The sequence below is a fragment of the Halichoeres trimaculatus genome, unplaced genomic scaffold, assembly GCF_033239565.1.
Source record: "Halichoeres trimaculatus isolate MK-OKI-2021-1 unplaced genomic scaffold, fHalTri1.1 fHalTri1_scaffold_6, whole genome shotgun sequence".
Taxonomy (NCBI): Eukaryota; Metazoa; Chordata; class Actinopteri; order Labriformes; family Labridae; genus Halichoeres; species Halichoeres trimaculatus.
In genome coordinates this window covers 7,914,944-7,939,362 of record NW_027437184.1, presented here as the reverse complement: position 1 = coordinate 7,939,362, position 24,419 = coordinate 7,914,944, and the positions used below count along the sequence as shown (strand labels likewise).

The following is a 24,419-nucleotide window of genomic DNA, read 5'->3' as shown; positions in this document are numbered from 1 at the left end:
ATTTTTTGTACTTTTGTGTGTGTTTATGTGGTGATAAATATTTATTTGTTAAATAATAAAATCTCAAAGTTTTCCAATTCATCATATTTATATCACAATATATAAACTTCCAATGCTGTGTTAGTGTCCAGCATAGAAAATCACCTACTCTTCCACTTTCTTACAGCCACATGGATCTGTTTAGGTACCTAAACATGGTACCGTTTGATTTTTTGTGAATCAGTACTGGTTACTTCAGACAGAATTTGGACGGTATCTAAATCAGTACTCATCCCCACCATTAAGTATCAGAAGAAGTGCTTTTTTCACTTTGATAATAATGTAGCCAAAGCTTGCCACAATTAAATACTGCAACAATGTAATTCACCCTTCAACAACATTCAATAATCAGTGCTGAAAATTCACTAAGAGCTGGATCTTAGACCTTCCAACTCACTCTACCCCTGAGGTCAAAGAGGAAAAGGGTCAAATTAAGGGCCTAAGTGTTCCCTGAACAGATGAGTCTTCAGACATCTCTTAAAAGTAGAAAGGGACTCTGTGGATCTTATAGAGTTAAGTATTTCATTCCACCATTTGGGAACAACAGAGGAGAAGAGTCTGGCTAGTGATTTAGAGCCGCGCTGGGCTGGAAGCACCAGGCGTCTGTCTTGTGTCCCATAATGTTTTGTTTTGTTTGTTTTTAGTGCTTGCATTTTTTAAAACATGATGGAACTTTAATTTAAGCATGTCAGCTGTTGCCGAGTTTCTGCTAAAAGTGCAGAGATTTAGCTCAATACAATTAGACTTTACATGGTCCAAATGTAGTTTAATGACATGTTTCTAAAGATTATTCAGTTTTGTTTGTGACCTTGACAAAAATGTATATGTTCACATAATTTGGAACATGATTCATTTCAGTGATATAACTTGGACTTGCAAGATTAAAGCTATTTTGCGGCCACTAATGATTATTTTTCTCAGTTGTCATGAGAGTGGCTTTGTAGTTGTGTGAGATTAAGTTCTAATCTAATGTCATTTTTTCCTTACTTCATTATCAGTCTTTGTTTTGACCTTGAAATGCAAGAAAAGTGTCTATCATTGTTCTTCACATGAAGAGCACCACAGTGCCAGATATCTACTGACACACACACAGAGCATGTTTTCACTTCTCCTCCTTACACCTTTTCTTTTATACACACCACTTATAATTAACCTCTGCAGCATATTGTGCTCTGAAACTTCTCCTCAGGCTCTTTAAATGTGATGTGAATAAATTAATGACCATGATTGATTGTTACACTGTGGAGCACTATTAACTGCTGTTCAGGCTTTAAAGTAAAGGCTGGATTGGACGCTGCAGCAGGTGCTTATCTCTCAGCCCTTCATAAGAAGACAATAGCGCACTGCGGTGCTAAAGTGATGTTTTCATGTTAAACACCAGAACTTCCTATAATTAACACAGAGAGCGCGGCCACCGCGTATTCATCAAATCAACCAGCACGTCTCAAGTGCTTTTATGAGCTGTCTGAGCCGCTCTGGTCAGGGAGTGAAAGCTTTTAGATGAATAGTGTCGAAAGGTGCGATAGCCAAGGAGAAAGAATAACGTTTAAACAAAAGACGAGCTGTGGAGCCAAACGTGCTTCAGCTCCTTTTGCTTTTATTTTAAGGTTAGCGGCAGATTCAAAGCAACCACGGCTTTTCAGATGGTGTCATACTCCCACTGACAGCTTGTGGAACAGATCAGCACTTTCAGAAACTGCTGATCTAAAGCAGTGGGAGGTGTTTCTGTCGACAAAATACCAACATGATGCATTCTGTTGAAAAAAGAAGAAAGCTAAAAGCTCGGGTGGAGCCCTATCTGTTGACTCAGGATGGATTGAAGAAGAAAGGAGAAAACTAAGAAAGAAGAGCTGATAAAGCAACAGTAAAAAGAAAGGAGAAGTGTTTTTATGGTTGGCAGAGCACAGATTGTGTGCCAGCTACAGCTGACCTACTGCGGATAAGAGGAGGAAGGCGGAGGAGAAGGGCAGAGTTACGAGTGAATTTACAATGTGAAGGGAGACACTATTCCAGAGTGGGAAGGTTAAATCATCCCTGAGGCTTATTACACAGTTTAGGCCACTATTAGCACAAAGCCATAGCAGCCCTCATTCACAGGACACTTACATCACTTCAAGAGGCCAAACAGGAAAGATAAAGCAGAGCAGGACATCGAGGCTGCACCAGATTCCCAGCCCCATTAGCTGCTCTGTGCTGCGGGAGCTTCAAGATGCTAAATAAGAAATGATGTTGTGTGTCGCATGAAATACATTTCTACATGTATGTCTTTGTGCACTCATCAAAACACATCCACCCTAATGTATTGTTTCCACCGTACAGAAGTGGAGCGGAGAAGGTGGATGTTGTAGAGAGCATTTAAGTCTCACATGCAAAGTAACCTCGCCTCAGCGCTTGTTAGAGCGAGACGCTGTGGGCAATTCCAGCGAGGCTCCGCTGTAATGGATTACATTTGGGATGACAATAACCACAAGCAAATTGCTGTCTGTAATCTGTAAACACGGCTCAGACAAAAGGAGGAACATTTGTTGTAAACCATGCAAGCAGTTGGACTGAGATTACACAAACACGCACTAATGTTTCTAACCAAAGCTAACATGAGCATGAGTGATGATGTGATTTAACCAGACAGTGTTTTACCTGCACCGTGGAGAAGTGACTCATAAAACCTGCATGATGCCACTGAAAGCAGAGCAGATATTAAGGATGTATGCAACACCCACACAATGATACGTTTTTTTTGAGCATATGTGTCAGGTTGTAGAAGAATCAACAGGTAACATGAAGAATTTTATAAGTTTTTAACTTTTTCCTCAGAATGAAAAAATAAACTTAGAATAAGTATCTGCATCTTTTTTTTTTCTTTGGGAGAGGAATACAAGGTGCTTGTGCTTTAACGGCAAAGTGAAGAATCCCATCACAGCTCATACCAATGTTCTCTTCCTGATAAGTTTCAAAGACAGTTACACAGCTGCTCACTACTTGAGGAAAGGTGTTTTTTGACCACAGGAACCAGGGTCTAAATCTAGTACCAGAGTAATACGTTTATTTTTCTGATTATCATATTTTAAAGAGCAACCCTGTAAACTGGAGACCTTCAGCTGAAAGTTGTAGCGACCAACAGTAAAACTGACATTGCCACTTAACAATCAAAGAGTTCATTCAGGTTTGTCATCATTAACACCACTGTCTTTCAGTCCCCCAATCACAGTTACCGGTGACCAGGAAAGTGAATAACTGACCTGGGGGAAGTCTGTTGTTCTAATACTGCGGCCACACTGGAAACAAATTGGCGAATTTGAACACCCCAGGCTGGACACTGGACTATGTCAAGCTAAAGGGCGAGGCGCTGACAATGACACTCTGGCAATACTTAATGAGATGGCGGGAGCGTCACATGTTATCAAATCGGAGGGGGCGATGTCATCGCTGATTTGCTGCCGCGGCACAGCCTCACGCAACTTTGCGTCAAAAATTTGATATTTTCAACTCGAGCATAGAGGCCTTTGATGCCCCAAATGCACTGGACGCACCTGCTGGGGCGAATCTGCGTCCAAACACATCTTCGCATTGACTTTGTATAAATTCTCCATGTGCATCGATGTGAATTCCCGTCCGGTGTGGCCACAGCATAATGCAGAACCACCAGTCAGATGTTCAATCAATCAATCAGTCTTTATTTGTATAGCGCCAAATCATAACAAATATTATCTCAAGACACTTTACAAAAACATTAGCAAGTCTAGACCCGTAAATGTTAAAAATTTTAATAACAGAGACCCAACATCAAGACAAGATACGGTGTTTTATTTCATCTTATCTCACCATGAGTACAGCACTTTGCAGCAATTAGCAAGTTACAATGGCAAGGAAAAACTTTCCTTTAACGGGCAGAAAACGCGGACTGAACCAGACTCATGTTGGACAGACATGTTCCAGGTCGTCTTGCCTCACATCCAATCCTGAATGTCTGAAGTCTGTACCTGGAGGAGAAGTTATCCAGTAGATGTATATTAGTCCATTCAGAGGGTTTCCAGGAGTGCCGGAGCTAAGTCTGACCAACTGTGACCCCTGGTAGACTCACGATACTGTGACTCACTGGTGTACATGAGTTCCTGGTAAATAGCCTGGACCCCAGGAAGACTAGCTGTGCTCCAAGGTACAGCAAATGGGGATCCAAATCAAATAAAAGATAAACAAATAAATGTGTTTTGAACAGCCTTGGTATTTGTCTTGTGAACACAGATGCTTCTATTGCAGTTTCGCTTTCCCGTTTTGACTTGTTTGTGGGGGTCCACGGTAAACCCTGGAGTGGAGTTGCCTTTCTGTGTGCCTTTTTGGACTGGATTGAGTTGTGTTTGGCTTGTGAAGAACCTGGATCGAACTCTGAGACTGTGGAATTTTTTTTTTTTCCCTCACAAATTGTATAATACACTCAGCGAAAATTGAATTGAGTTGTGGTCTTGTTATTCTGGCTGTGCTGATTTTTGTTGATTATATATAGATCATATGTATGTTTGCTGTATGGTTTCAGATTGTATGACTGAACTATTTTATTTCAAAGTGATATTTATTATTTGTCAGACCTGACTCTGACTGGCACCCTGCCTTCTTTAACCACATTAAACCTGCTACAACCTGTTTACAACAGCCATTAAAAACACAGAAGTCCTCTGGATTTTACCCTAGTTTTTAATAGTGATCTAGAGTTGTTTAAGAAGGTTGCATCCTGATGAAAGTTGTCACTCAACAGGTTTGTTTTTAAGATGAAACAGATGAGCGTTCCATGGTTTCACGGGTCGAAACTGCTCTTTGAAACAACTTGGACTCGTAAAAGCTTTGTCACTTGCCCTCTGTCTTTTAATGCCAGCTTGTCTGTCTCCTTTATATGGTGTCATTTTCCTGAGTGGCCTTTCTCATAGGGGCTATTTACACGACAATGGTTTTACAGTGAAACGCAAAAGTATTGTTGCGTTTCTGTTTGGCACTGACACGGAAACGGCATTTTTGCTGGCCTGCACGAAAACTTTTGAAAATGGCCTCCAGAGTGGAATTTTTCTGAAACACTGCCGCTACCATTGCCATGTTAACAGTAAGCCAGAGTTTTCAGTAGTATTAGTAGTGGTCAGTTGTTTTTCTGCCCTCCACTGATCTAGCAATGTCTTACAACTGAACTTATTTTCTTTACAGAAGTCACAGGCTTAATTTGTGTAATCCACCCAGGTTTTCAGTGCTGTGGTGTAAATGTAGACAGTGTGCCACAGGAATCCTGTAGTTCTCGGTAATGTAGTACCAGGAGCTAAAAGTTCTTGAACCTTATTGCCAAGAAACACCACAACACACGGCTCCTTTTGGCCCAAAGTACAGCAAAGGAACAAATCTGCACTGAGATGTCAGAAAAAACTCAGGAAGGCCGCAACCAGGAGGAGAATGCTGTTCAGACTGAAGCTCACTCTTCCCATCATGCTGCAGGCTCATCCTCATAGTGCTGCTGAGTCTGTAGTAAGTTGTATTTGAATTGAGAAATTATTTCTGCATAGTGCACAGGCCCTGTGAAGTTTGCTTTACAGTGCATTAATTTCACTGTAGTGTTAATCCAATAGAGTCAAAACAAAGCCAATTCACTATATCATTACACTCAAACCACAATATTTCTGTTCTCCTGTTGAAGGTAGTATCTAATGACTGTTTTGGTGCTTCATCCTGAAACATGGTAATTAAGTGAAATGATAGCTCTGTGCGGTGATGACTGATTTCTGTTCCAAGCCGAAACCAGGTAAAGATAATTAGAACTCCCAAAGAAGCACACATGCAATTGTAAAAGTGTCTGGTGTAGTGTAATACTGACCAGATGCCAAAACAGCAAAGAGAGCTCAGGGAGGATGTCTTTCAATTAGGACTTCACCCCAGAGTCCAGACAATTATCCACAGAGGTCTGCCGTGCTTCGCTTCCCATAAATTGGCCATGTTTAATAAATGAGATAACAAAGAACTGGAGAAAGAATCAGAGCTGTTCTGCCTCGCTTTGGTCTCAGCAAAATAAATAACAGGGATTCTGGACTTCATTGAAATGATATATATATTCCTGATCAAACGAAATGCAGAGTTGGTGAGGTTGAAATGTTCATTCTGCTGAATTTGCATTAACAAAAGAATAGATATTAACATTATAATTAGCTATGTAACAGTTAAGTTATTGACTGTTGGCTTTCTTGACCACTCCTGCTTTGACGTCTGTTGTCAGATGCAGGCAAACACATGAATGAGCCCTGACTTAAAAGTGGAAAAGTTGTGCCTTAAAAGTCAGGTCATGAGTCATACTGAAGGCCTCATGGTCAAGGCTGCAGGTTTATTTCTCTCTATTCCTTCCAATACTTTAACTTCCAGTCTACTCAAAACTTAAATCTTTTCAGTATGTCCTCCGGCTGTTTGAGACTGTCAATTTCTTTAATAATAACATTCATTTATCCCACAACTTGTCAAGGCACTCTCATGGTTTTTGGAGTTTGTACTCTTTCTATCATTGTGGTTGTGATGGTGATATTGATTGTCTCTGCGGCCTTAAACATTCATCTATTGAAGCTTGTTGGACAAAGAGATATTTCACTATGTTTAGGTTTACAGTTCAATATCAGTATAATGGAGTTCCACAAGGTCTCATACCGGGTCCTTTTTTTTTTGTCTTTCTTTCCTTTTTGCTTGAATCAATGTTTATGCAACTATACAGTTCCCTCAGCTTTGTCAGCAACACCTCAAGGCAAAACTAACTGTAGGGTGTGTTGAAGTCTTGTAACACATGTTTTGGACACTGTTAGAAATCTAAGAAGCTGTGTTGTGGCTCCTGCTTAGAGCTCAAACTTTACTAATCGTGATACAAAGTTGCTGTCAGCCTACATTTTCATCTCCAAAGTTGTTCAGCTCAGTTTCAATGGAGCCTCAGTGTTTTCTAGTGTAGCCTGCGGGAGAGATGAGAGCTGCAGCATCTATAAAATGACTCTCCTGATAATTGCCTCTCATTATCAATTATGCTAATATAGATTTTACTCGTCTTTCTCTGTTATGTATTTTTGCATTGACTCGACCTCTTGTGTAAAACAAGGTTGTAAAGAGTGTGTTAACTTAAGGGCAGTAGGATCAGGTAAATTAGCACAGTCTTTAATACCTAAATATCCTCTAGAGATGATGTTCAGTGTCATTGTTGAGGACACTTTAGATCAAAATACCTTTAATATTTGTTGAATGCAGGAAAAGGAAAAGTCAGTGCAGTATCTGTGTTAAATATTATCTCAATAAGGAAACAATTCAGGGCTGTGCATTAACTGGGGGTTAATAGGATAGGAGAAGAAGAGACTCTCATTGCGAACACTCTTATTAAGACTAAAAGAGGATCTGTATACTGTTGTGATCCATTTGGACCCAATCTCTCCTCCAGGCTGTTTGTCTCTGAACATCATAAAACAAGATGAGCTTTTTTCAGCATAACCTCAAAGAAAGGAATAAAAACAAAATTGAATGATTGCAACCTTCAGTGGAAGCCCAGCATGAGTTTTAATTGGCTGTGATTTCATTAGATGAGGTGGATGGAATGATAGTGTCCTCTTGTTAATTGCTGTAGTTTATCTAAATAAAAGGATTACTTGTTATCAAACAGTGAACAACCAGCTGGACTCAATAGTGTTTCAGCCAGATGAAGATGCAGAGGAAAAAATCCAGCTTTTTATTTATTAAAAACCAAATACAGCACTCAATATTGTTATGATTATTATAGTAATTATGATTATTATCATAATTGTGATATTTATTATTATTATAATTAGTAGTAGTAGTATTAGTAGTACCATGGTTGATCATTTGGCAAAAACAGATATTGAGTATACACTCTAAAAAAGTGTGACTAGGCTAAATTAATATTCACATAAATTACTAAAGTAATATTCAATAATTCAGCATCATATTTCAATAAATTCTAACTTTTCCATAAGAGAATGGCTGCGTGCAGTTACATGTTATGTTTGTAATACTAAGTCAAATTAAATTAAATTAAATTAAATTAAATTAAATATATTATTGTGCTGATTTAAATAAATTTGAATCATTTGTCAACAGCATTTGCTTATTTTGTTTGAATTATATAAGAAAATCACCAAGTAGTGTTAGATAACGTAGATAATGTTTACCTGCAGTTATTTCATGTTATGTAATTTACTTGCTTACTTTTAGTAAATGCTTGCAACAGAGGGCAGGCTTTTCAGTAGATTTAACAAAGAAATATTATGGCAACTAAATGACAATTAATAACATAAAATAGATTTGAAGCCATGTTTTACCAATTTAAAGTTGATTACACTTGTTTTAACTATTTATTTAATCCAAATCATTCTAATCCAGATATTAAGAGATTTAGCTGCAATTTCACCCAGAAAATAAGTAAATATGAATCTGTATCCTCAAGATATTTAATACACAGAAGTAATTGAATTTAAAAATTCAATTATTGAAAAAATTGAATTGAAAAATGAATTTATTTCATTAAGTCAATAGTTTTTGATAAAAGTTGAAGTAATTTAAATCTTTTCAGTTATATTAAGTGTCACTTTGTTGCCTTAATTTTTTTTTAAGTAGACAATGGTCAAATTTTTCTGGCTGTATTTGCTTTCAACATCTGTACAGTGCATCATAGAAGCAGCAAACAAGCTAGCCAAAATAACTTGCAAAAGATAAGTTTTGTGTTATTAGTTCATGTTGAAAACTGCAGAACTAAATGGGAACAAGTTTGGGAGTTTTACATCCAGGAAGAGCAGAAAACCTGAGTAGGAGATGGAGAGATGGAATGTCTATCATATATCACTCACTGAGCCACTGAGACCCAATACTAACATAACTCCATGTTTTTATTTCAAATGTGATTAAAAGAAGTTTTAAACAGCTGTTAATCTCTGGTGTTCCCTCTGATGTATCCTCCGGTAAGACGGTTACTTCATCGCCAAGTATCATGACACAGCTGGATGCTCACAGGAATGATTTAAATGAAGATTTAACAACAAGTTTATCATCAGTTTTCATTGATCATTGTTGGAGGAATTCCTTTTTATTTAATCAGTGTCAATATAATGAATAGTTCAAGTTAAAATGATAAAACATGTTAGTAAACAGATATTCCTCCCATCATTTGGGTTGACAGATTGTCTTTGTGCAGCTAACTGTCATTATCATGAGACAGCTGAGCCCTTCTTTTATCAGCCATTTAATATGACCATGACTCAGAAAATAAGCATCATCCTGTATTAAATAAGAGCTGACTGCAGTAATTGAGACCATAAACATGTTGGTGGATTTTTACTGAGGCTATAAATTAAGTGAGGAGTTGGGTAAATTCTCTTACAGACTTCTATAAAACCTCCAGGTTCAAGATGCTTCCGAAGCACACCTCACTTCTTAAACAAGGCTTTCTTTTTCTCTTTTTTTACAATGCCCTGTATGAAAAGGATTCGTGGAAAAGGGTGAAATCATGAGAAATCTTGGTGGTATTTGTGGTCTTCTTTCCCCAGATGTGACTCTTACATCCAGTCACATCTCCTTTGATATGCTCAACCCCATGTCGTACATGTGGGCCACTTCCGTCAGGCTTTTTGTAATAGTACAGTAACTCTCATGCCTCTTATGTGTCTTGACATCAAAGCTCAGTGCTGTGATTCACCTGGAAAGAGGACACTGAGCCACATGTTTCCTAAATTACTCTGAGAGTCAGATTATCACTGTTCTTTCATTTCTATCCATTTCATCCCCTTCTCGAATTACTCCCAGCTGCTCACTGGGATATCATCCCTCTTGAAATGAAAATCTCAGTTGATGAAACTCAGAGAAAGACATGTCGGTAAAATGAGTTTTGGTTTGCCACTGAGAGTATCACGGGAGCTTCAGTAGTAATGGTGTTAAATGTGGACATCGGTAACACAGATGAAATATGAAGGATTCGCTCTTCACCTGTCCCTGCTGCTTCATGAATATCATATCTATTTCCTCTCTCCTCAGGACACTGAAATTATCAACACGGCCATTCTCACCGGCCGCACCGTGGCCATTCCTGTCAAAATGGTCTCCATAGAGATGAATGGAGCTGTCACTGATGTCTCAGCCTTTGTGCAGTGCAAGTCGTCCAATGAAGACATTGTTAAGGTACAGTGAACCTGATTTCTTCAATCTCTGTGTCTGTCAAAGTGCTCTCTATAAAGACGAATGGAGCAGGAGCCGGCCTCTCAGCCGCTGTACAGTGCAACTTCTCCAATGAAGACCTTGTTAAGGTGCAGCAAACCAGATTTCCTCGATGTCTGCATCTGGGAGGAGATGTCATTTTAGAAAATGTAATCCCTTTACTCCTCCGCTGATGTCGAGAGTGGCCCGGCACTGCAGTCATAACATCAGAAAGGCCTGAAAACTACTCTGTATGTACTCGTGATTTAATTCTTGCTTTATAGCTCAGATAAAATCAATGGATGGATGACCACAGGCACAAAAGTCTCTGAATAAATCAATATGGTTACAAGGGAGCAGTAAAAGCTCCATCATGCTTTTCAGGTATAATATTGTCACCGTCTAACAGATACTGTGCTCACAGACTTCTGCATACGTGATGTGCTCGAGGTTATCAGCCAGACTATCTGTCAGTCTGAAACCTTTTGGGATATTGTGTTCAAACTTAGACATCTGTGTTAAAAACTGTTCAAGAAATCAGCAAACCAGTTGTAGCTGTGCAGGCATTGACCTGTAGGGTGTATTTATCGCAGCAAGAGTCAAGTGTTGACCACAGAGCTCATCTTATTAAGTCAGATAACCTATCTTCTCATGTAAGTGTCACCTCAGGGAGTTTGGCTTCATAATGATATATCATTATCTAACTCTACGGAGCTGTCATTTAGTTCTGCAGCACAGCTTTGGATCAAAACAAGGGGTATAGTAGCTTAAGGTGCATGTTTATGCTGACTGCTAACTAACTGATAATATTTTCAGATTTTGTAGTATCTGCCACATCCCTACAGACCCTTTTACAACCTACGTCATTCTCAAGATGCACACACAATTTGGTAATGCCCCATTTATTAAGGTGTTGTTTCATGATTGGTTGTCAGAAACTATACTCCACCGTGGACTCAAGGTCTACTGAATTCTGACAGGATCACAACGGTTACAGAGCAACAGGTGTTTTGAAGCTTAGAGTGACCATAGTAACTGGTGACCTTCTCAGCCAAATGTGTCAGTGATTTTCTGCCGACAGTCACCAGTTAACAGGGTCACTGTGAAACACTGAAACACCAAGAATGTATGTGGCTGTGAAAAATCTATATAAACCACGATTAAACAGGTTTGACTGTATATAAGTTAGCTTAACTGCAGAAACCCTAAATCCAGTTTTTACTTTGTGTAGCTAAGGAAAAAGTTGGTTTGGAGCCAAGATTATAACCAAATACGGCACTCAGAACTCAATATGGAGAGGAAATGATAACAGGAAGTTTAAATAATGATTAACTAAAACTTATGTCATATTCAGTGTAGTTCTTTTTCTGGATGTAGTTTTTGACTCCTTTATTATAACACGGGTCTCCAAGTAGTCTGTGTGCAGTCTGGGAAGGTCTCTGGTTTATTGTCAAGTCTATGTCTGTTTTCCAAACCAACTACTATATACTACATGTGAATGCCTTTGCATGTAGTATGTAGTATGACAGTCCTGTTGGATCTGTTTTGTAGCATACTCCTCTGGTTTTCAGTTTCAGTAAATGGAGCTACAGGCGATGAATTTTATTTTGCCTTTATTATAAATGTACGACACAAAGTTTGAGAAGATTTTGTTATTTTAGTTATTTTGTTAATCATATCACAGCAGAAACTTCATATGTGATTTTTAATCTTACACCAAAAGTTATATCATTGACTAAAAATAAATCTGGAAGGGATTCTTATTTTTATAGCTGATGGAAAAAACACCTCTATATAATCCATGTATGGTTTAAAAAGTGAATTAGCGATTTATATGAGCTTAAATAAATTTGTAGAATTAAATTTATCTTTAAAACTGGAATTAACAAAATTTACTTGTGTTTGTTTCGCATCACTTCACTTCTGTTTCACGGACCATCCCACATTAGCGTTGTTGTATTGTAGTTATAATACCGACTCAATCCAGTAGATGGCCATTATTCACCGAAATCTGCCAACCGCACAGACAAACAGCAGTAGTGCCATGTATTGTGGTAAACAGTATGCCAGGTAGACTGGACCGTTGCATACTGAGAAATTTTCCTGGATCATAAGAACATCCTGCAGATTTTGCAAGTTTTCATATACTACCTTCTACATACTGAATCTGTAGTAGCTAGTGTAGTAGACAGTTTGGAAAAAAGCCTACTTCACAGCTTGAACATATTCACATATAATTTAGTCATTGGCATCAAGTGACTTGTGTGTTTAAACCCCTTTCTGGTACAGGCTGGGTTTCTACACTGAAAACGTGTCTTGTGAAAATCTGTCTACTTACTGATGTCATAAATTCATTCAATGATTTCACATGAAGCTGGGGGTTATCACCTCTTCTTTTGAAGTGAGATATTTAGGTATAAATTGAGGTTTTTGGTGGTAAACCTCCTTGTATAGCTCAACAAACCATTGTGTATTCTACTTCCAAGATGCTAAAACTTCACCGGATGTTAACGGTAACTTTCTGCTTTGATATAATAGATACATATTTTTACTCCATGCCAAGTTTCCAAAGGCTTTAGGTGCGATCACGGCAGACAGATATAACTCCAGCATCCCGGGCTATCAGGGAACACAATCACCGCTCAGACTCACAGGGAAGCTTAGAGCACAACACCAGGTCTGGTTTACTGATTAAATAAATTAAAGAGGGATCAAAACAAGTTGCAGAGCACATTAGAGGCTGTGATTACACAGTTATTATTTTCTCCAGTCAATTAGCATCATAATGGATCGCTCTATAGGCAGATTGCATAATTTGTATAGGCATCGAAGTGGAGTGTCACTGTGCTGTGTTCTGTTGATCACATAAAAAGTTATGGAGTGAGTGTGGATGTGACCTTAGATGAGGTAAACACTGTGTAGTGTAAGCACTTACGTTCAAATATACATCTGCACATAGACACATTCATCTTCTTAGGAGATTTATCAGGATTGATTGTCATATTTAGATTATTTTGAATCCAAAACTTCTTATTCTGCACCACTTTTTTTTCCCCATTTCATGGCTTTAAAAGGGCTGTGAGGAGTTTGAACGTGATCTTGAAAAAGTCTTCTTTCTAGATATATGCCTGTTTGTAATCCACACTTTAAAATGAGATTATTAGCACCAATATTGCTGGTTACAGGCATTCAAAAAAATTCTACTTCTTAGTTTCCCGATCGGGTCAAGCAGGACCAGATTGTTTTGGCACATCTAGGTCTCTATGACAACACCACAGTAACTGACGAAGTTCAGTAGTGAGAAGAGAGATCTGTGTTTTTCTCTACTAAAAACAATTTCTGTGATTAATTTTGTAGTGATGGTGGATACAGGAGCCTAACTGTCAGACAGAAAAAGAACAGAAGAGCAGAAGAAAGCTAAACAGGAGAGTGATACAGACCAAGCCTAAGGCTAACACAGGAGCTAATCTGTTTGTGATAATGTTCATTCCAACCCACAGTCAGCCGTTATTCTGCAGTGGTCTGTTCAAACTTGAGAGTCTATCAGTAAAATGAAGAGTGAGGTTATGTTAGCTCTGCTTTGTAGATGACTGGCAGGACATACACTAGAAAATGTAAACTTATGAAGTGTTTTTGTCTTATTTTCTGTAGAAAATGCCTTTTTGGATTTCATATGAGCTTCATTAGCCTGACCTGTCTGGGAAAATGTCTTGTTTAAAGTTATTTAAAGACAAAGATGAGGCCTGAATTGCTTGAAACAAGTTTAAAAAAATCTGCAAATGGAACAAGGGAAAATTTACTCTAATTGAGGCATTATTCGAGTTTCAAGCAAATTTTCGAGCACATTTTACTTATTCCATTGGCTGATTGTTTTTGACTTGTTGCAAGTAATTCAGGCCTTATTTTTGTCTTTAAACAACTTGAAACAAGACATTTTTTGGGCTGACCAGTTGAATGTGACTCATATCAAGTATACAAGACAATTTTTAGTGAAGGCAAGACAAAAAAAACACTTATTAAGATTTCAGTGTTTTGTAGTTTGGCTAACCAGGATTCACTAATAGAAACTGACAGTGTTAACTTGTTGTCAGGTAAGCCTACAGATACGTTGGAGCACTAGGCGCCCGATAGCAGTACATATAGCTGGCCACTAGAATGTTTACTTGATGTCACGTTTCAAACCGTAACGCTACATAACTGCACTGATAAATACCTTTCCTCTGCATGTTGTATACAGTAAAAATTGTCTTCGAAACAAAAAGTTTGTTGCGATCCAATCTCCTCTTAATCCTTAAACAAACACACAGCTTGCTAAAAGTAATTTTTGCGTCAGTGTGTGGAGACTCCGGGCCAGAATCTAGTCTTGTGTCCTATAATATGTTTCTTTTGTTCTTGCACATTTTCACATAATGATAAATACGTTCACTTAAAGATGTCAGCTGTAAGAGTTGTTGAGTTTCTGCAGAACGTACAGAGCTTTAGCTTTATACAAGTAGCCTGTACACGGTCCAAATGTAGTTTACTGAGACTTTAATGGATAAACTTTGGATTTGTTTGTGCACTTGACAGATATTGTAAATATTGACTTAATTTAGAGCATGATTGGTTTCAGTTCCATTGTTGGATGTGCCTGATCTAAAACTCAACTTCCTGTACACTGATGACACTGAAAAAAGATGCAGTTTGTGTGTAGCTTCAAGTGAGATCAACCTGCGTTATTGTTTTTCATTCAGGAGTCATCGTTTTAAAAAAATACAGCATGAAGATTTCTCAAAGTGTAAGTCATCTCCTCCATCTAAAAGAAAACCTCCAGGATGTTTTGACCTCCCTCCCCAGATGAAGATGAAGATGAAGATTTAGCCAACATAAAACAGTTTACTCTTTATCAAACTCCCTTTTATGGTGCAAAGGCTGCTGGGCTATTGAAAATCTATCTGCATGCAGTAACAGGCGCATGTGGATCTACAGCACTCAGAGGGAAACAGACACTCAGGGAGAGGCAGGCTGGACGTGACTCGCAGGATGATCAAATTTGACTTCCCTGGGTTGTAAATTGTCTCCCTGTAACAGAAATCTTTAAGTTGGAGCACATTAATTCCTCATATTTGAACAACACCAACTCCAGTCTGTGCTGAGAAATCCTTTTGTTCATTGAATAGTGAAACTAATACATCAATTCAGGCTAATGAAAGCGGCTGAGCAGCTCCTCAAGGTCAGGTACGGCAGGTTTGATAGTAGATTTAACAGACTGAGGCCGTGGAGCCATAAAGCTGAATCAGATACTGACTTCAATCATATTGGTCCTGACTGGCCAATATCAGTTCTTATTAAAAGACCAGTATCTGTCCAATATATTTTCACTCTGATGTATGGATCTGTCTCTAATGTGCTCTGACTCACGCTCTTCTCTCGTACACAAATTGGTGGGAAGAAATAGACTCTATCGCAGCAGAGATACAAATTAAACTATGAATTAAACACAAAGCAGAGCACAGATCAATGAGCGTCCTGTGTGGATGCTTAGGCTGAATATCACTTATGTTGTATTGCATTGCAATGTCAATAGATTGGAACAGGTGTTGCATTGGGATGGCTCTCCCAGTGCTGCACGTCGTTTATCATGTTTCATTATCCATTAAAGACAAGGCGTTGGGCCATGTGATATCGAGTGGGTTTGCTTCAGCGCTCCTGCCATTGAACGTTGGAGGCTAATTTAAAATGAACCCTTCAGGCGAAGGAAATACACGAGTCATGACAGTTCAATGAAACATCCTGCAGAACAGTGAACAAACGGGAAGCACTCCATGATTTTGTGTTTTTGTTATTGTTTTTACACAAAACTGTCATGGCACACGTCGCAGGGATCTATTTTAATCAGATTGTCTTGTTTTCATTGCGGCACGCTGGTTCTGGTTTTGTTTTGTCTTTCGTTGAGCACCACAGATGAGTGTTGCAGAATACATACAGCATGAATCTTTTCCTGTAACTTCTTGCAGTGAGTGTCGTGACTTGATGCTGCAGCTCAAACAGCATTTAAACTAAAGTGTTTTCCAGATAATAAAGCTTTATTTTCACACCAGCATTCTTCTCATTGGAATGTTTGCCAGCCTACAGGCACTTTTTTCTTTTTTAGAGAAGAACTAGGTGAGATGCTGTCATTTTTCTTCACCTCAACTCTTATTTATTTCTTTAGGACTTTGTTCTGTGGAAATAAATAAGCTGCAGAGTGCGTCAGGAGCCTATAGCAGATAAGCCAACCCTCTATGTGTGTCTGTGAACGCATGCAGGAGGAGTTATTAAAGCACCCTCCATGCACATGGCTGTAAGGATGGGAAAAGGCGGCTGTGAGATTGTGTCACAGGGTAGGGGGGACATGCCAGCCATCATAAACAACGGAGACCAAACCTGCATCCCCCCACTGATTATCCTCCCCCCCTGGCACTGTGACTCACAGAAGCCATCTGAAGGTAGAGATAAGGCCTTGTGTCGGCACATCATGTGAATGCCTCTGGTCATTCTGCTCTCATACTGTACCTGACTGAAGGCTCTTTCCATAATGTCCAGCTCCTATTCAAGGGTGCTGCTTTTACCTTCAGTATGGCTCTAAATAAAAAATACAAAATGAAATAAAATAAAAGAAAGTAAAACTAGAAAAACACTCAGAGTGCGCAGACCAATCATATTGTGATTGTCATGCAACACTTTAGTCCTACTTTAATGTTATACTCCCTTTCAGCAGACTGTCTGCTACAATTTGGTGTTAGTTGCAGGTTTGTACGATAATTTGTTTCCTGACAGTGTTGAAAATTATGATAACCCAGTACATATTTTGTATTCTGGATCTTAGTGTCCAGAATGTTGCCAGGAATTAGATCATACTTTCAAATCTGTCAGAAATTATGGTGACCTTGTCTTGTATTGTTTTGCAAAGCAATCTGACCATTTATCATGGAGTTATATACACATATGGTGAAAACAGCCCTATCTCACAATGATAAAGAATCCTTTAAAACAGTCCTGGATCCAGACGGTGATCCAGATCACCTGCAAAATTTAATCACTCCTTCCTTATCCAATTTTGAACATTTCCTGAAAATGTCATCAAGATCTGTTTGTTACTTTTTAAGTAAAGTTGTTCAGACAGACAGACAGACTTTCCCAAAAACATAACCTCCTTGTCAGAGGTACTAAAATAAAATAAAATTAAACAAAATAAAAACAAAATACAATAAAAATTAAGAATATGAAAAGTGATCCTGAAATAGTCTCATTTCTCCATGCTGTTTCCGAGAACCTGTGGTCAGATCGGATTCAGAAGAACACAAATCAACACAACAGCCAGCAAAGCTTAATAAAAAGAAGGGACTAAAGCACACCATTTCATCACTATGTCCTACATTTTTACGTAATAACCTGATGATACCTTGCTTTTTATTCACATTGTGATACAGGAAGTACATGTTCATCTCCATCCACTTTAAGTATGATGTTGTTGGATGTGTTTGACGTAGCTGCTTTCCATCCGCCTGAGCAGATCAGAAAAGAACATTTCCTGCTTTCTGCATAAAGCCTCCTCATATGAAGAGGAAATGACTCACAGTCTGAATTATGTGTACTTTTACATTTTCTGTCGAGTGCAAAAAACAAAACTAAAGTATGTCTCTTAACGTCTCACTGAACAACATTTGGGCTGTGCATGGGTAAAGATGGCAGATTGCAGGAACTAAAGAACTCTCACAGCTGACGTGTTTAAATCATTGTATTTATCATGACGGGAAAATGTGAGACTTCAGTAAACATACAAGAGGACACAAGGCTGGATTAAAGTTTCAAACCGGTGCAGAAAATTTGGTGGATAAGAATTTTTTTTGGGCTAAAAATGATGTTTTCAGATCAAAATAGTCTGAATATGAAAATCCTGACATATTTTCCCTATATTGCCCCCTTATGGAGAACATTTTCTGTGAGAAGAAGCAGAGTTTGCTGATGTTTATGCAGTAGGAGGTTTGATATCACAAATCTGTATTGTTGGAAAAAGGATTTTTGAACACACTCAATGACTGATTTGATTTTACAGAAATCACTAAAAGAAATGGTTAACAAGGAGATATGACAGATATCCATATGTTACTTATGGTACAAACCCTTTTCTTCCAGAGTATTTTTTAATTGACCAACATCATTGGTCAAAAGAAGAATCCCAGATCTTGACAGTGTGACGGGGGATTTTGTGTTTCCACAAGAATGAGATTTTCCGGATGAGTCAGGGACAAAACTCATATATAGTCTCTCTTTAGTGAGGCGTGGACATTTTTAAACCATCTGTCTTCAAACTCCAGGAAGAGAGATGACTCATCTCACCAATGGAGCTCTGTGAATGAACTGAAGTCCAGACTTCGGACGGCGTTATCACCCTCCATCAGTGCTGGACCTCATTAATCCTCTTGTGACTGGGTTGAGCCAAATTCTTAATAGCAGAATCCCAAATCTTATGGGGATCTCCCCTGTGAGAGTGGTTGCAGGTCAGGGTGTGTGTGGTTAAGATGAGATGTTTGGAAATGAAGTGGCTTGTCAAGTTTAGTCTTCAGTCTTCGGCTTGTTTTTACATGTGAAGATGTCTTTCCTTGAGAGTTCTACAAATCAGAATAAATTTCATCTGAATAACAAAGATGGTTCATTTTGTGATACCTGAATAATTTAGACCCCTTGGGAGTACAAAAAAGAGCTGCTTTGCAATGTCAGATAAAAATACGAGGACATTTAAGTGTTTCAAAAAGGCTCTGAAGTCCCAGCATTTTCATAACATCAGCTCATTTCCACCCTCAACACTATTAATCCAGCAACAACAGGCTAATGGGAGCTGGCTCATTTAGCTAACAGAGCTAAATGAACTCACTGGTTGCACTGCTCTTGAAGCCAGCAAACATTTATCACACAAAGAAACGCTCCACAATATGCTTTAAGTCACAAAAGCGGTGATGCTCGCCATAATGTCAGCTTCCATTCACTGTTCATTTAGTTTGTGTGTCATCTATAACCAGAGTTTGGCACACCATGTGGTGATTCATTTTTGGGAATATTTAAATTTGGTGTGAATGTGGTTTCAGTTTGGAGACATGTGCCAAACAGCATGAATATGCAAAGGAATCTGCTCGGGTTACGCTCGTGTTTGTCTTTGGCAGTGAAACATGTTTTTCTGTCATATGTTTGATGCACCCTGAGCGCAGAAATTGGATAAAAGCATATTTTAAAGGCCAAGCGGAGAATTTATTTTCACCAACTGTGGACTTCAGCACAGGAGGACTCTGAATATTTAGTCCTCATGCGGTTTTATTATTTATTTGTCTTCCTTTGCTGTATTTGTAAGGACTTTTCTTTCGCTGCAGGGTAACCAGGTGGCTTGCAGAGCTGCAACTCACAACACGTAACCCTGGCAACAGGGGCTCTGGTCCGGTATGTTGCGTGTCTTCCCCTTTCTGTCCTGACCTTTACTGCTGTCAAATAAAAGCCAAGTGTCCAGTGTCCTCTGTAAATGTAAAAATATATACTGTGCTGTCAGAGCACATGAGCATCCTGTCCTCACCTCCAGAACAGAAAAGCAGAGAGAACATCGATTGGGACCAAGACTAAGCCCACAAAATCACTCCTTACCTCAAAAACACGTCATAACCATAGTATCTGATAGGTAAACATTAAAGAATAGGCTTATAAACAACTTACCTGGCTGAAAATTACTTTTTTTTTCTCAATTGCTACTGCACATTTCTTGAAGCTTTATAGCAAAAACTGAAATATGAGCTGGTGCTCATTATTTATTTTTCAGAAATAACCATCTTATTGGACTTAATTGAGTTACATTCACCTGACAGATCCAGAAAACATCTTACTTCAAGTAATTAATCGTAATAAGATTAAAAAAGGCGCCTGACATAAACCTTCCAAAACCAGGTCTTCATGACATTATATTCACTTTTTATACATAAGAAGTGAAAAATACAGATAGCCTTCATTAAATTGTCACTGAAGAAAGTCCTTTACCTGTCGGCGACACGACAATCACTGACGTCTCTGAACACAAACCAAAACAGGAAGGTAGCAACACCTAGTGATGCTATTTGGTACTGTCATCCTATAACCAAACGGCAAGTACATTTTTCCTACCTCATTGGCACATTTTTTCAGTCATAAAAGATAAGATATCCTATCATTCGTCACACAATGGGGAAATTTAGAGTTACAGCAGAGAAAGTGCAAAGTGCAAACCTTAAAATAATAAAATACAAAGAATAATTTAGTAAATGTAACCTAGAAAAAAAAAAAGTATACAGGACTATTTAAGCACACAAAATATGTAAAGGACCAACATACAGGTATGAAATGAGCACAGACTGATGACATAAAGGTAAAATGTCTTGTGAAAGAGTTAAGACGTGTCCATCAGAGATGACAGCTTGGCCATAATTCTCCTGGCATTCCTGTACAGCGTTAGCTCTGTTAGCCATGTCTCTGTGAATAGCATGATGCTGCTCTGCCGGTATTCCATCTGGTGCTGGGTTAGCACAGCTAGCTTGTCCATCTTATTGGAAATAGATCTTACATTCCCGAAAATGATAGTTAGAAGGGCAGGTCTCTTGCACCTCAGTGCCAGCACCTCCTCTTCCTTAGCTTGTGGGGAACACTGGGCCAAGCTGGGCCAACAGTTAGCATCAACATGCTAGATGCTGTTAACAGCTGAGCTTGTGAGTATACATTGCAATCATGGTTATGAAGGTCGTTCGAATGCGTTTGCATTGACAGTATGGAAAAACGCAATGCACTTTGATTTCTTAGCTGGCACTGAGCAGTTCTCACTCTTGACAATCTTGGCTACCTAGCAAAAAGGATGGCAACGGGGCGGATGATTGATGACAGATCAGTGTAAGACAGTGATGTTGTGTTTACCACTGAGAAAAGACAAGTACTAAGAACTTACCAGGAGGGTTTTGTGGGAATCAAGTGTTCTGGGTTTTGTTTGTTTTTTCTTACCCATTTTTCTTGACTAAAGGTCAGGTGACTGACTCTGCTGCATTAACTTGACCATTAATTATCTGTTTCATTTCAAGTCATCCTTAATTTGGTGGTAAATAGCCGAAGTCATGTGTGAATAATTGGTGGATGTAAAGGTCATTAATTAATAACAGAACTGCTCCAGATTTAATAAAATCATGGTTAAGGTTGAACTTGGTGTAGATTTATGTTACTGCTGTTCATGCAGAAAGTGAAAGAACACAGAGTTGGCCGTGTTAGTGGTGTGAAACCTCACATTCTGTATGTAATAAAACGCTGAGTTGAAGGACAGGAGCTGCTTCCTTCACTGGAACCGTTTGGGAAATTAATTCAGTTAATGTTATGGAATAAATGTGTGAGAGGCCCTTGGTTCTCTTCACCTTTATTAACCTCAGCGGTCTTTAGCTGAGCACCATGTGACCACAGCACTACCAGATGCAGGCGACACTTGTTCTGATGATCAGTCTCCACCCAGGCAATCTGCTGGCACCATGGAAGATGCCACAGCACATTAGCAGCAGTGCGGCGGCATGTGGCGACTCAGTATGTGAAAGCCCTCCCCAGCAGGCCCCCACAGGGCCACTGATACCCACAGCCGCTAACAGCTTTTGACTTGCAATTAGCCGGCCAAGTTTATCAGCAGCAATAGCCGCAGGAGCAGAAGCAACACCGCAGCTCTAGCTGGTGTTTTTTCAGCGTGTGTGTTGTGAAGTTGTGTGTGGCTGTAGGGAAGGAGGGAGTACATGTCAGGCAGATGTTCCCGACTCACTCTCATGGCGGTAGCCTCGCTGTGATTAATCAAGGTGGCCGGGGTCAATGGGTTGAGCTACTACTTCTTCTTCTCTTTTGTTGTGTCTGTAAGAGCTTGTGAGAGCTGAAAATAAAATGCTGATTGGACGACATGTAGCCAGACTGTGCTTGGAGGAAGACTTAACCCATATTCACAGTTGCATGATAGTTTATGTTGCAAAAATACTTTTAAGAGAAAGAATTATTTGAAGGATCAGGGTTTTATGTTTGTTATTTGGACACGGCATTTCTGATCTTTGTGGAGGGCATATGTCGAAGGGCAAGAAAAGCTGTCTGCACTGACATGGATATAACTCTCAATTTCAGCCTGAGGAACAAAAAAACTCGGCCTTACTCATGCACCTTTTGCAGTTATCTAACCCCAGATGGCGTACAGATGGCCTGCATGTATTTATCATGAACTTCTTCTGCCACAGCCGTGTTTACATGTACATGTTTTTCTTCTGATGAATGCAAATCATTTAAATTGGAGATTTAAACTGATTACAGTGATCCCATCAAGACGTGCATGCACATGCATCAAATTCAATCTGAATAAAATTGTTTTGATATGCACAGAGACGTTCTGTGCTTTAATGTATTTCATATGGCAGAATAAACTGTTCCCTATGCCAGTACCTATTAATAAACACTGTTGTACTGCTTTATTGTGAATAATGTGTAAAAAAAAGAAAGGAAAGGAAAGGAAAGAAAAAGACTATGGCTACTCACCTTGGCATGTTTTTCCTTTACCCACCTTGGATGTCTGTAACTTGTTTCCATGATTTCCATTTACCTTCCCACCAATAAAAATTTACATTTTTTTCAAAAATTTCCCAAAATGCTATTAAATACCTCATTCAATTTTTAACACAGCTTTCCCAAACATCGCAGTTTTATTTTTGGATGCTTACACAGAATCAACATGATTTCTCCAAAGAACCCTAGAAACTACCAGGGTCAAACCATCAGCCCCCCCAAGAACTGACCTTTCCATTGAGCCAAAGCACAACCCAGTGTTTTGCTTTAATCATGTGCTTTAACTTTGTAATGTTCACAGCTTGTTTACACACACTACAAAAACCTCAGCTCAGGCTTTGAGCTGTCACTGAGAAAGCATCATGCCAAAAACAAAAGAAATCAGTTCAGACTCAAGAAAAAGAATTGTTGATTCTTACAAAGAAGGGTTAGGGTGTACAAAGTGATCACAGCCTTACCAAGTGTCAAGAAGTGGAGCGATAAGTATCATCAGGAAATTCAAAGAGAGAGCCACGCAGTACAGAACAAGTCTGGCAAAGGCAGGAAGACAAAGATTTCAAAGACTGGTGAGGAAACTGGTGAAACTAGAGATATGTGTACCTCTAAAGACTCCAGAAAAACTACCAAACTACACAAGTTTGTGAGTCCCTCAATCCAACATACTGAAAATCACTAAGTAGAATCTGGAGTTGGATTGCTCAGACTGGAAGCAGCCAAAGTCTTCTTTGGTCAGATGATTGGAGAGCCAAAGAGATTTTTTTTTATGTTTGGAGAAAGAAGGGAGAGATGTCATCTTGAGACATCAACCTCAAGCAGTCGGCAGCAAAACTGGGTTTGGGTCTTGGCTTTGTCTTCCAACATGATGAGCCAAAACATACATGGCTCCTGGTGAAGAACCAGCTCCAGGAAACTAGAATAAATGTTGATGACTGGCTAAAGCCTTGGCTTCAATCCCATTTAAAATCTGTAAGGGGGCTGAACTGAAGACCAGAAGAAAGTTGTGTAAAGTTGTATAACAGGACTTGGGAAATTTAGATCCATTTTCCTTGTAATGCTTTTTAAACCACTTTTACCTCATTATAACAAGGTAAAAACATTCAGAAATTAAAACAAGTCCCCTTTTAACTTCCATTCTGGACAGGACAGCTGCAACAAAGTTTATAAAATTTCCAATCAGCGCCATGAAAGGCCACATAACGTATTTTCTTCTCCACAGCTTTAATTCAGTTATGAGAAGGTAACTTTTTCCTGGCATCCCCTGCTTAAAACCAATCAGAATGACCATTACCTTTAATTCACACATAAAGTGTTAAAGCAATGCTGCACAGCACCATTTTTTGTGGATGTCGGATGTGCCTCTGGAGCGCTACACAGTGCCCATAGCAGCTGAGATCATAAGATCACAGGAGAACCGCATTTCTGTAGGAGTCCCACCCATGACAACATACTTGCTTAGTAATTAATTAGTATGTTAAAATCACCTGGCCCTCCCAAAACTTTAGCAATTTCAGTCCATGTCTTCTTCTTTCCGTCCTTAGAGAAAGGATGTCTGAAGGTCCCCACCTCCAAGATTCACTTTTCCTCGTCCAATACATCGG

At 39.0% G+C, this 24,419-nt stretch overlaps 1 protein-coding gene across 2 annotated transcripts in view; it reads left to right on the top strand.

The window, feature by feature from the left end:
* Positions 1-24,419, top strand: part of tmem132e (transmembrane protein 132E) — a 612,961-nt gene that overhangs the window by 521,151 nt on the left and 67,391 nt on the right. For both annotated transcript variants that reach the window (XM_074671622.1, XM_074671621.1), the window contains exon 5: positions 10,069-10,212. In XM_074671622.1, the coding sequence (XP_074527723.1) occupies positions 10,069-10,212 (144 nt within the window). The remainder of the gene's footprint in view (positions 1-10,068; positions 10,213-24,419) is intronic.